This window comes from Aquila chrysaetos, chromosome 1 (assembly GCF_900496995.4).
Source record: "Aquila chrysaetos chrysaetos chromosome 1, bAquChr1.4, whole genome shotgun sequence".
Classification (NCBI taxonomy): domain Eukaryota; kingdom Metazoa; phylum Chordata; class Aves; order Accipitriformes; family Accipitridae; genus Aquila; species Aquila chrysaetos.
The window spans coordinates 52041484-52055212 of record NC_044004.1 but is presented as its reverse complement, the minus strand read 5'-3'; the positions used below and the strand labels follow the sequence as shown (position 1 = coordinate 52055212).

The window sequence follows — 13729 nt, the reverse complement described above, 5'->3', positions numbered from 1 at the left end:
TTTTGCACCACGAAAACTCCCTTTGCAAGTCTTAGGTGAGGACTGCTCCAGTTAGCCCCTCAGGTGAGGCATAGCAACTTAGCTCCCCAGAGTTCCAAGGACACAGGTTAACGCTCTAGTTTGACCTTGACACAATCATGGTATAAAACAAACACTACACTATATGCTGCTACATAGGAAATAGAGTCTACCACCATTCATTTAAGGAGAAATTTGAATCTCTAAAACCATGTGTCAGTCAAAAGTATGTAACATCTACAAAGCTGATGAACTGCAACATGCAAAGTCTTCCTTCCCACCGCACCTCCAAGACACTGCCTTTTCCATTTGTCCTAAAATTCATCTGTTGTTGACAATCTTTATATCTTCATTAGAGTTAAAATTGGTTAATTCAAACTGGCTCAAAAAATAAAGTGAAAAAATGAATGGTGACATTGAGACCTACTTTTTGTCTTTCACATAAACCGAAGTGAAGTTCTCTGAGATTTCAGAGTAAGGCCAGATCATATTTGCCTGCTTGTACTAAAAGACCCATCAGTAAAATGCTGTGCATCTCATGAAGCAAGCAGTCTACAAGTGACACTGCTGCCAAAGACAAGCATTATTATTAAAGGAGTGTAAGCCTCAGCACTGTGTCTCAAGGGAGACTTTGGACAAATTTTGTATTTGCTCATTTCTGCAGTGTTATTTTTATGAAATACTCAGGAGCAGAATCTCAGTGAGACCAGTAAGACACTACTCTGTGCTAGTGACATAATCATTTATCTATGCCAAACACCATGATATGACAATGGTTTGTGATAGGGACTTAAACTCATATGCAGAATCACCTCCACAAGTGCTAAGGAATATTAAAGGAATATCTGACTGGCAGCTTGTCATCAAGGGACTGGTGTAGATGAGGAATCGGAGCCTAATCCCCATTGTGTGTCACAGGATATTGCCACTTTCACACTCCATGTCTGTCTTGCGGAACTGATTCAGAGAGTAATTACAGCTCAGATAAGACTTTTCTGGAATATGTGCAATTAATTCTTCTGTAAAAAAGGGGGAAAGAAGCCTGACACTTTAATGATGTTTAAGTACACCTAATCTATTTCTTTTCTGCTTCTAATGTTTCCTAAATATGAGGAAGAAAGAGGATTTGAAAGTACTTACAACTGCCTGTTCTTATGTAAATCATCCATGGGTCTGTAATATCCCCCATAAAATAGCCAACGTACTACAAAGCAGCAGAATGTAGAGCAAGTGGGTAACCAGTGTAAAGATTAATCTAGATTTTTTTTTCCATTTTTTTAATATAAAGACTATTATTCTTTTCAGATGGGAATTACCTTATTTATTTAAAATTTCAAGGACAATTTTTTTTTAAATTTTGAAAATAGACTGGACTAATCAAAATTTCTCTTTTTCCTAACAATTCAAAAAATGGTATTCACCACGAGTTCATTGATTTATTTTTCCAAATCTCACTCTTGGCCTGTCAAAACAAAACAAGTTGTGATTTTAAGACTGTACAATTCAAGGCATCTATATTGTCATAACTACATTTTCAGGTAATTTTTACTCGTAACTCAAGTGTCTTTCATAAACAGTTCATCAGCAGGATTCAAGTGCATTTCAGGCTTTCTGTTACACTTCAAAGCTGGATAACAAGTACTCATCTTCACGATACTTCAAAACTGCAGCAATTGCCTAATTGCCCATTATTGAACTCAACCTACAGAAAAGAGCTAAGTTTGCCATCATTCTGCCCTCCAGGAATACACTATATTTAGGAAACAAAAAACCAAAAAGACACCCCCCCCCCCAAAAAAAAACCAAAACAAAACAAAACCCAACCAAAACCCCTCAAAATCCTACACCCACCCACTCCCCCCCGCCCCCAAATCATTTAACATATATTTTGGACAAGGAGGTAGAACTTGTTTACAATTTGCAAAGACAAAACAAACAAAAAAAAACCCCAGTTATATTTTGTTGAGCTGATTCCAGAGTCCTAAAGCATTTATTTCTACAGCTTGAGGTAAAGCTCACTCAGCTAGCACTGTACCTAGATATTCCATAGATGTAAAAAGTCTAACAGTTGATAAAGAGCCACCTCCACAGCAGAGAAATATCTCCAACAGCTGGGCTACAAGGGGGATTCATTTCCTGACCTAGCTTTGCCTCCAGCTTCACTCAGAATCCACCCAAAGTGCCTCACTACATTTTTTTATTTCAATGGGACAACACACATGACTTAAATTACACAGGGAAATCAAGGTTGAAAGGATAATATTATTAACGCTCGTTTTTCAGTGTGAATGCTGCTGTACCAATGACAGCAGTAGAATAAATGTTACTGTAAGCAGCACTCAGTTATTTTAGCCACTATACCATGAAAATATGTTCTGCTTGAAGTCATTCTAAGCGCTCACACTGCAGTGGAAAAAGATTGATTTGGAAAATGTACACTTAGATGCAGTTGCAGGTAAAGCTGGGTAGGAGACAGCTGAGGTTTCAAACATCTTTCTGCGTCAAATGAAAACTGAGACCTTCATTTATTTCATTTATTTTAGGGAAGAAAAAAACAAAAGAGAGAGAACAAGACCAAGCGAATGACTCCTTTTACCAAACCCTGAAGAATGGATTCACTTCGTTTCTTTGATTTTCTGGGTAAGAGGATATTTTCATGAATGAGTACAGCTTTGAGACAAAGCCATGCTTTGAACCCAGATTTTACATTCCTGCTCAGGTTCACCATTTCTAAGGAGTTTTAGAGCAGTTTTAGGCGCCTGACATCTTGAAAGCCAAACTCTCCTCCAATTTCTGGAGCAGGTATTTTTCAGAAGATAATGAGGGAATAGAGGAATTAATTCCACTGCTCTGTCTACCTATATTTATTCCTCCAAAGATGGACAGAAACATTTCTGGTGACCAAGGGCATCAATCCAAAATTATCATGAAAAAGAGAACAAAGAAAAAAATTGGTGACGGACTACTTCTCTAAGTTCTTCTTTGTTTGCTCAGAGGTAGGTGAGGGCTTCTTGCATTTTATCCTTTGTACCTGGGTCTTGTAGCTGAACATCTAAACCCCTATTTTCATTCCTCAAAGATTTACCCTTTTCTTCCTTCAAGAGCTAGATAGCAATTAGGAGAGAGAGCAGTTGCAGGTGCTCTGAAGCGTCATCAGCTTACAGCAAGTCAGCTTGCACTCCATTGACATTTTCTACCCTCAGCCCTCTTCAAGGTCTCCTTCATAACGCACTCAAATGTGGTAGAAATACTTTTTTTAAAGTATTTGAAAATAAAATAAAATAAAAAAAATCAAAGAGAGGAGGGGAAGATTACTAAAAAACTCTAGAAAAACTAGAGAAGAGAAAGAAACAAAACCTCCTTCAGAGCCAAAATTTACCTAAGTCCACTTTAGGTTAATTGCAGAGTTCTGCAGAAAAACTAATTAACCAAGGGTTTTAAATCTACATGCAAGCATCCAACTTAATGGAAAACCACACGGCAAGCACAGATTTTCATATACTTCTCTCAGGAAGTACAAAACTGACTCCCACTCAAATTGATTTTTATGTTAAAGTGCTATCTCCGAATTAACATCATGATGCCATGATTTTAAGACAGGCAGGTTCTATTTACAACTGTTATATTTCCATATTCAAAATGACAATGGAGCATGGGTTGCCCTAAGATACAAGAATAAAAATGGTAGTTATCCATCAAGTGTTATGTCTGTAATATTTTGTATCTAAGTGAAAAGGCATACAGTTTCATTAGCCAAAAATTACTGTTCTACTTATCTTTTGTAAACATTCACTTTCCTAATATTTACAGTCTAACAAACACATAAATAACTGTAGGATTTGCAGAATATTAAAGCATGTTTTTCATCAATTTTTGGCTCATTTTATATAAGTGAAGAAAACATTTTTATCAGCATTTTCTGGCAATCATTTCAAATTTAATTCATTTTTAACAGTTCTAAAAAGAGAGATTCCTTTTCTTGAATAGTCCACTGCAGGCAGCTCCTTAAAGCACCTCAAGCAATGAGGAACAAACAGCATGATGCTCCCATTGGGAGGGCAGAGAAATGCAAAAAAAGGGGATTGTGACGACCGACCGCCTGGCACCTGGAGTGACTTCCTTAGCCTGCAGCGTGGTGGGCAAAGCTGCAGCAGGACCTTCCCCTGTGGGCCTGGTGCCCTGCAAAAAGCCCCAAAGCAAACCGGAGAGGGAACCCTAGGTGTATCTTTTGGTGGGCTGCAGTATTTAGTAGCGCCGTGATGGCAGGGCCCAAGGCACCTCCACGAAGAGGACACTGGATGTGCAGTGCCAGAGGTCGTGGCCAGAGGGACTGGAGCTCTGATGCACTTCAGAGGACTTCAGGTTGCATCCTCAGTCTCACACAGGGTCGTTACAGGCATCAGGGAAAAAACAGGAGCTCACTGTAAGTATACTGAGGCTTTTTAGATGCTTAAGACCAAAACCATGGTTGGAAAGAGCTGCTCCATAGCTGCCTAATTTCAGAGAAGCCTAAGCTGAGTGGGTGCTTCCCCTGTTGGATTGCTGAGGTCCTTCAATAAGTAGACTTTAGTCTGGTGATCCCATGGATGCTAACAAAGCAAAACAGTTGCTTTGTTTCCAGAAGACTGTTCTGGCACAAGTTCTATCCATGTTTTTAGTGAGCTCTTTTACTAGGCTGTCACTTTAACTCTAGCTGCTCTAGAAATCCTGGCAGCTCTTACACCACCGCACCCTTAAACAAATGAAACCCCCAACTTTTTACAGATAAATAGTATTGCAGGACAATACACAGTCGAGATTAAAAAATACACAGATGGCCAAAGCTAGCATACTGACTCTGTACTTACACACCTTACGCACAAAAATCCTTTTTTCCAGTCCTGTGGGCACCCACTACGCTTTTTTTTTTTTAATAGGTTTCATAACCTTAAGTCCAGCTTCTGTCATGTTCACCTCCCAATCTAGTTTTATTTAGTTCAATAGGAGTAAATGAGATATACTGAGCCCTTTCAAAACTTAATTTCAAATTACTAAATGTGCTCTCAAGACTCCCACCTGTACTCTCTTTTACAAGTCCTAGAGTAACAAAACTGAAGTCAGTTAATCATGGATTAAATTCAGGATATGTACTTTCAACCATATGGAAATCCTTACTTCAAGACCCTAGGAAGATGTATGTTTCTGCCTATTAAGAGGTACAAGAACTAAATTCCCTGTGGGACTTTTTTCTGCAACTGACATATATACAGATGAACTTTGACAACAGTTAACAGCAAATGAGCTACAGCTCACTGTATCAATACAGGATAATTTTACACTGACAAAATTGTCAACCAGTTAAATAGCATATGTTCTGAACTAGACTGATATAAAATTAATGCTCCAGGACTGTACAGAAGCTTGATGTTCCCTGTGTCCCATTTTGTCATTTAATTTTAGATAATAATTACATAATACATCATTTCTTAATATAGCCAAATATGAAACAAAGAATATTGATGACCTGTATTTATGTAGCCGATGTTAATATAGCAAAGGAATCTTTCATCCTTGAGCAGCATTACATTTTTCCCATGCAACTTGAAACTTAGCTATTTGTGCTGGTGTGAAAGTATACTGGTGTTTTTGGTTAGTATATAAAACATGCAGTAATGGATGGACCTGAATTCATTCTGTCCAAGTTCTGAGCTAGCTACCAGGCCTGAGACAGAAAGGCACAAAAAGCCCCTGAGCTAGATCAGATAATTAAGATCTAATTAGGGAAACAACCCCACCTCCCAAAGGGTGCTTATACAAAATCTTAGGTGCCTGCACACCTGCAACTTCCATGGAAGCAATGTATGTGCTGAATGTCTTCCTGAATGTGGTGATCCTACATGATTTCTCTGCGGAGTCTTTAAGTTCTCTGTGAGAGGAGGCAGAAAAATCTCTCTCCTTTATTTAAAAATACTGAAGACATACATGTTTTAATCATGTTCCATCAAAAATGGAATTTTAAAATTATGTTAGTACAGCCTTAATAGGACAATAAAATGCATTTTCATGTGTTTAGGTTTTTTAATTGCTATATCACAGATTTTACCTCACTCAGTCACTTGAGAGTATTCTGTCTATCCTTAAAATGGTAGTACTCAAGCATTAGTAGCTCAAATGCTAAGGAAAGGCTCAGCAAGTGTAAGAATATTTATTATTTTATTTAAAGACAACTGTTAAGGAGAAAAAAGTATTTCATTTTCTACTGAACAATCTTGTAGATGTGAAAAGCAGCTCATAGGAGAAGTATTCACAATTCATCAGGACACGTGCACAGCCCTTCAAGATTTCTGGCGTATGCATACAGTGCTGTGCTACTTCTCTGCCTCTGATACTGCAAGACAACTGTCAACACAACCTTTTCAAAGAAACTTCTACTAGCAGTGCATCTAGATAGTAGCCACTTCAGAGGCTGACAAGTCCCTAGAAATGTACAGTCAGTGTTATCAGTGTTTATCTGAATGATTAACATAGCCTTAGGCTAGCTATTCTGTAGGGGGTGTGAAACTGTATTTCTTTAGTTTCTAGTCTTGAGTGACATTATCAGGTAAATGAACTTAAAAAAAAAAAACAAACCAAATACAAAACGAATTGCTTCTGCTGCTTACCAGCTCCTCACGAAGTTGGGCTATGAGTTCATCTCTCTCCTTCAGCTGCAGCTTCAGCACCGAGCATTCATCTTTTATTCCATCCTACAAAAACATCAAAAGAGATGTTATAATAGGCTTAATGCTTTTATTTTGCTCTTGACAAGAAAAGGCTGTTTCACATAGTGCGAGATAATTACATTCAAGTAATGAAACTCAATTCTCCTTTGTCATGTGTGGTATTTTCAATAACAGATTCTAAGTTACTGCATAAACAAATTAATGCATCCAAAGACATTACATAGAAATGTGAACAGCTCCCTTCACAGAAGTCCGTTTCCTTGTTTTCTGAATCCTTTAAGCCTTTTTACTGAAGGTCCTATCAGGTCATTCCTTTTCAGTTAAGGAATGGCTATGAAATGTTATAATTTTACTCATACAAAACAACATTAGAGAAATATCAATTTAAATGCATTATTGTGGAGCTCTTGATCTTGGAGAGGATGAAAAAGAAAGCACAACAGACATTCACAGGAAAAGTAAAGCATCCTTCCCATGCATACATCTTTTTTCCCACATCAGCCAAAACAACTGCAATTCTGGTATTAACTGGGCGGAGGAAAGAAAATTAGTTACCACTTGGCGATATAACCATTGACTGTAACTCAGTTCGACTTGCATGAAAATGAACATGATAGCTAGGACTGTAGCCAAACCCAGGTCCATGAGGCAGTCTGCAAGCTGTCCCCAGGCAATTTCCTTCCATGTAAGTTTAAACACCTTATTTGGAGAAGAAATGTCAATCATATTTTTGTGTTGTTCTGATAAACATCCAAGAGGAGAAACTCAAAAGAAATGACTGAACTGTTGAAGAATAAAAGCCTAACTAACTAACTAGCCAACTAGCTGGTCATACAACTATAAATGAAGAATTGTATCTTTACATCCTTCTTAGTACAGAGACATATTTATGAAGTTTGGGAAATTTACTGGTTTGGAGTATCATTATTTTTCCCAAAAACCCAAGCCATACAACAAGAAAACTTTTGGAAATATGGTGATATTTGCACAACACTTAGTTTAAAAATAAAAAATTAGACCTCTAGCTAACAGATGATAACAAGTATAAAAGTGCAGAAATTATTTAGAACATGAAGAGCTCAGGGGTTCAAAAGGGTATAACCAGTGTGATAAACGTGAACTCTGTCAGTACTAATGTGTTTGTAAGTCCAAATGAACACACAAATATAAGACAAAAAAGAGTGTGAAGTCCATTTTCCTCAGTTAAATGTTAGGTTATAATAATTACCTTTCAAAGTCATTATATTGCTTATCATCCACTCTAACAGAATTGGAAGAAGAAACAAGATACTTACATATAAACCCCCAAATATTTACAAAATGCAATAAAAGAGATACCCCATGTCTGGCAGAGATAATGAACCTGCTTACAGACTACTTCAGTACTATGTACTGATCTCCTGAAAGATTCAAATTTAGAAAAAAGCCAGAACTTACACTATATCCTTTAAGGGAAAAAATCACAGGAGTTTGTCTTTGCTATACGGTATAGCAGCATTTAACTCTTACTATCTACTAATAGATTGCTGTTTAGGAATGTTAGCTGAAAGTAAAATACTAGCACGTTCCACAATACAGTCCTCAGCACGGAATATGTTATTAGTACATATTGAACATTTCTGTTACCAAAAACATCTGCTTCTAAAAAATATTTATTTTATCAAAGTGAGGTCTTTATTTAAAAAAAAAAAAAGTTTTTTAAAAACAATGTGGCATTAGCTATTGTACCTCAATTTCTAGTTACGTTATTCCGAGTTCTTTTTGTCAGCATGGTTTCACATTGTTGCTGTCTCCTGATTTTCCCCTTTTAACTTAAAAAAAAAAAAAAAAAAAAAAAAAAAAAAAAAAAAAGGTTAACAGAATACAGAGTGGAAGAAGGAAAAAAATAAGATCCCATAGCCAAGACTATTACAAAAAACAGCTTTTAGGAAGCATGCACAAGCAAATACAGCGATGGATGAGGCCTGTAATAGTGTATGGTAACTACAGCAGAAAAGATTTTTGGGATGAGCTTTGGCACTAGGTATTGTCTAAGAGGCAATGCAGGCCTCCTTTGGACTAGTGAGAGCTTGAGAAAAGGCTTTGCCTCCCAGAGCTTCCAAAGACTTAAAAATCACTGCATCTATCCTGGCAAAAAACACACATGCACCCAGCTGGATCTTCCTTACCCGCACAAGGGACTGACCCCTCTTGCCCAGCGTAGTTCTCCAGGCACTTCACTTCTATGTTCCATGCAACAATTTTCTTATACAACATAGACAGTAACTGTCGTTACAGTTTGGAGAAAAATATCTAGGACTAAGGTAATTTTTTCCCTTGTCTTGCCACATATCAGTGAAACTGATTAACACTTGCCAGTGGGACATGATTCTTGTAAATCAATACCCCACATTATCAGCTCCTATGCAGACCACTGCAGCTTACTAAAAGCACATCCTGCAATTTCTGGGGGACCCACTGTGCTGGGATACTTGAGACTATGAGGGTTGGACCCATACCCTTCATGCATTTGCGAGCTTTAGAGAAAAGAATACCTTTTGTTTCCACTGCTTGCTTAGCTTAATACTGAAAATTATTTAAGCCAGCACTTAGGTAAACTTAACTGCAGAATGCAGGCACTACAATCATTGCCACCAAACAGGAGACTTCTTCTGCACCCAAGCATCTCAGCAAGGACTGACCTTAGACAGGATCTTCCTTGCAACTTGCTGTACAGGCACATCAATGTGTATGCAGAAGTTACCCAGAATTGTCTAGTAAAAGGGAAATGCTAGCAATTCCCAAATTTTTGTTATTGTTTAGTAAAAGAAGGAATAATAAACATTGTATATATTCCATCTACTCTACACCACACTGGGTTTGCAAGCAGCAGATAGCTCTTTTTCTTGTTGAACACAGTGTAGAATTAGGATTTTATAATCCCATTCTGCTGCATGGTATCTGCATAGGCATAATTTGTTGAGCAAACGCAAGACAAAAGGAAAAAGACAAATGGTGCTTGGTGCTTCTGTTTCTATTATATTTTGAGGACATTTCTGCTATAATACCAACTGAGAACATGAATAGAAGAAAGAAAATAACATACAGGAATAAAAAAGAAAAAAATAGTCAACTGCAGAAAGGCATGGGTAATTTCAATATCCCATACATCTGTCTGAATGTAGTACTAACAGAATAAAAAATGTTATAGAATCAACTATCTATTGCCAAAACAGTGAATACAGTTCTTCCAAAAAGTAACTATTGAAAGCTAGGGAAGGAGAAAAGGCTCCAAAAATCACATTTTTGTGCAAGAGCCAAAATATTTCAGTGAAGGCTTGTGTGGAGGATACCAGAGAAGTAGCATGCCATTGAAAGGTGTAGGAGGGGCAGCAAGAGCTGGTGCAATTCTGTGTTTGTTACTAATCCAGGAGCAAACAGCAATGCATATCAGATAGTGTGAATTCAGGAACGGATCACCTTTACTCCTTAGGAGGCCTGAAATGTTTCATTATCTACTGTGAAACTGAAGTACAGCGCAGGGCTACTATGGAAAGACCAAGAAATTTGTTCACAAAAGCTTCTCAATATGAATGAAGACTAGGAGACATAGTCCAATGGGGATTTATAGTATTAAAAAAAACCCCAAAACCAAAACCAAAATCCCTACCTGAAAACCAGAATTCCCTTCTAAGGAATTGTCACAACAGACATCAAATAGGAAGGGACTTGAAAAGGATAGCCTGCTTTTAGCAAAGCATGCAATCAGCGCATTCTAAGCCTACACTGTAATTACAAAGCTGGAAGAAACATATTCCGCCATAAAATAGGACTTTTTATATACACTTTGAACACTTTGGGGCTTCATGATCTGGGCTTTTCACTATCCCCACATTCTAGTAGCTACTTAACCCATGTATTCCTATGTTTAAACAAATAAGCTTATTTATAATGCTGGGTATGATCATGTGTGCAAAACATTTCTCATGTTTTCACAACCTTTATAATGTTTATAGAGTGTAAGAGAAAAAACAGATTGGCATATAAGTATAGCTGAGTTCATGTGCCAACTACAATCAAATGACCATAGATTTAAAAGTCTGCTAGGTAACATTTACCATTTCTATTAACTAAACCAATATCCTTGGACACTCTGATTCCTTATCTTTCTGCAAAATGAGTTTATACCAGTATATTTTATCAAGGCTATCAGTCCAATGAGAACATGGATGCTACGAAAATATTAGGCCAAATATTTCAATCATATGCTCTATGCGTGTTTTCATAAGCTACCTGTATACACCATAGCTTTGAGGCCATTTTGATGAGTTTAATAAATTATATGTACTACATATTACATACAGTATTACATATTATAATGATATTCTCATTATTCTTGTGAATGTTGATCATGATCTCATTATGAAAAAAAAGGATAAGAATTCTGCTCTCCCTTGCCGTAAGCATGTTCATAACAGGCTTGTCCAAGACTCTGGAAATACTTGCTAAAAAGAGAACTCAATTAACAGCTCATTCTTAAAGAGAACTGTTAGACACAGGATGATCTGTAAATAAAACGGTACATTTTCAAACTACTTGCTGTTATTAAATGGAGGTAATCAAAAAGGTTTGTAGTCTGAATTTCAGGTATACTTCACAAAAATGCAAAAGCAGCTGTGTGAAAAATGTCCATCATGTTTTCCTCACTTATATTCTCTGATTGTAAAAAAAATCCAGGATGTAGCTGTATATTCACTATGGATCTGCTGTTATTATTGTAAAAGTTTATGGTCAGAATATTATTTAAATTATCCTCTTTGTACTTCTTCAAATTATCACTCTTTTACTTATTTTCAGTCACAGCCTATGACAGCAATTGCTATGTCTCAGTGCTAGTATTTTCCTATTTTAGTTTAATTCTGTCCGTCTGGGAAAATGCTAAACATAATAGCAAATCTGTTTCTCATCAGATTAGGTCACAAGATGACAAATTGTATTGCATGTGTGAAGACAGCTGCAGCAGGTTATGCATAAGTGCCAAAAAGCATAATCATTTCCATTTTGAAAACTTACTTTATACCTCTTCATACTTCGAAACTAATAGGCATATTGTGCTTACTGTAATCAAAGTGCTATAAACAGAACTAACCAAGTATTATGGAAGATAAATTTATTGCAATTTTACTTTGATTCTAAACAGAATATGCTGCCAAAATAGTACCATAAAATTAGAATATTATTGATAAATGTGCTGAATTTCAGATGCTAAGCAGATTGTTTACCAACTTAGGGTAATGTAAAAACCAGCAATTACTTAGGGTGCAGTGTCTTAAAAAAATCACCCTGTAACAAACCAAACTAAGAAATTTAAAACTGAATATCAGGTCCAGAAAGCTACATAAATGCAATACTACTTGAAGCCTCCTCTAAATTATGCAGCAGATTTATACAGCAAAATTAATACATTTCTGGATAAATATCTAGAATATTCAGAGAAAACACAGTTTATTTTAAAACGTACAGGATTTTTATGCCAGCAGCGTAGGAGTCTAGACTGTACAGGGTTATGGATATCTTTTATGGTTCACTTTATACCACCTGGCATCTGAAAAGCACCAAGTACTTTTGTGGATCTTACTTGAAATTTGTAGAGAAGCACCATTATCTATCTACAAACTGAGACCCCACTTGTGTTAACATGTGTCATGTTGACACACAGTTTTATTAAAAGGAAGAGCATCTACTTATTTGAGATTACTCATGTGAGTAGTCTTGTGGATATTACACACTGTGTTTTTAGAAATGGGTTTTTGTCAGATCAGGAATAGTTTTATTGATTATCATTGTTTTAATGAAAGTTTTAATGATCTTACCATGAGGGAGAGAACCTGAGACTGAATTATTTGTTTCAGGTGTCAAAATGAAGTCACTGGTCCATCTTTGAGAGATGGTCCCCTGACGTATTTACACCATGTTACTGTATGTACACAGTATGACTTTCCAGTGTTTTATTTTCCCTTTCTGTGTTCACTCTAAGTCTTGTATCAATTTAAATCTGTCATATCAATTCCTCTCAACCACAGCAAGAGAGAAATGAATTGGCTGGCTGCAATTCTTCACATGTGCAAAGCACATGGATTTTGCTTCTTTGGCTCATGTGTTGTTTTGGTGCTCTGCCAGGCCGGTTAGTCTTGGCTGGAGTCCTGACAATGCTCCCAAAGAGAGACCGCTGACCGCAGGCAGTGGTCACAGTTAACTTCTCAAGTCACACTGCCATGCCAGCTGTTGCTCAAGCCCAGCACAAGGGTGAGGGCAAGTCCATGCTTCAGAAATTCCCATTAAAGCATAACACAGCAACTCAGAGCAATCTCCCACGGCCACCCTGACTCAACACAAGCAGAGTCTCACGACAGGGTATCCGTCCAGTAGGAACAAAACAAATCAAAAAAATCCTGAATCAGCTTTGGAAGCTGTGGTCATATCAGAAAACAGGCATCGTTATGTACATCTTCTTTCAATGCAGCTACAGCATTCAAATGACATTTCTGAAGGAACAGCTCTATATTTCATTTCCTGATCATGAAATCAAATGGAGTTTCGGGCGCACAGGATCTGGTCTCATAATGATAAATAAGCGTAGTTAATCCTCATAAAACCTTATGCAATGCTATACCATGTTCTACCTAAGTTCAATTACATGGAATATGTCAATAAATATTTTACTGGAACAATTTAGGGCAGCTATATGCATATGAATACTAGAATTCAATTGATATTTTACTACAAAGGTAACACTCAAAAAGACTATGTAGGCTATGATACTTTAACTTCAGACATTTATAAATACAGAGCTAAATAAACGATGTTTTCTTCATAGTGATCCAATTGTCAGTTAACTGTGAAATACAGATTGAGCAATTTTTTTTTTTTTTTCTTCAGCTGAATTTTACTCTCTTCAGGAGTGATAATAAAAAGCATGGAGTTGAAAGGAACGCAGCTTGATCAATAAACTGCAAAACATAAAACTGAAT

General features: G+C 36.9%; 1 protein-coding gene across 2 annotated transcripts in view; it reads right to left on the bottom strand.

The window, feature by feature from the left end:
* The window catches only part of CCSER1 (coiled-coil serine rich protein 1), a 723061-nt gene that overhangs the window by 324139 nt on the left and 385193 nt on the right, over positions 1–13729 (bottom strand). For both annotated transcript variants that reach the window (XM_030016667.1, XM_030016693.1), the window contains exon 8: positions 6660–6743. In XM_030016667.1, the coding sequence (XP_029872527.1) occupies positions 6660–6743 (84 nt within the window). The remainder of the gene's footprint in view (positions 1–6659; positions 6744–13729) is intronic.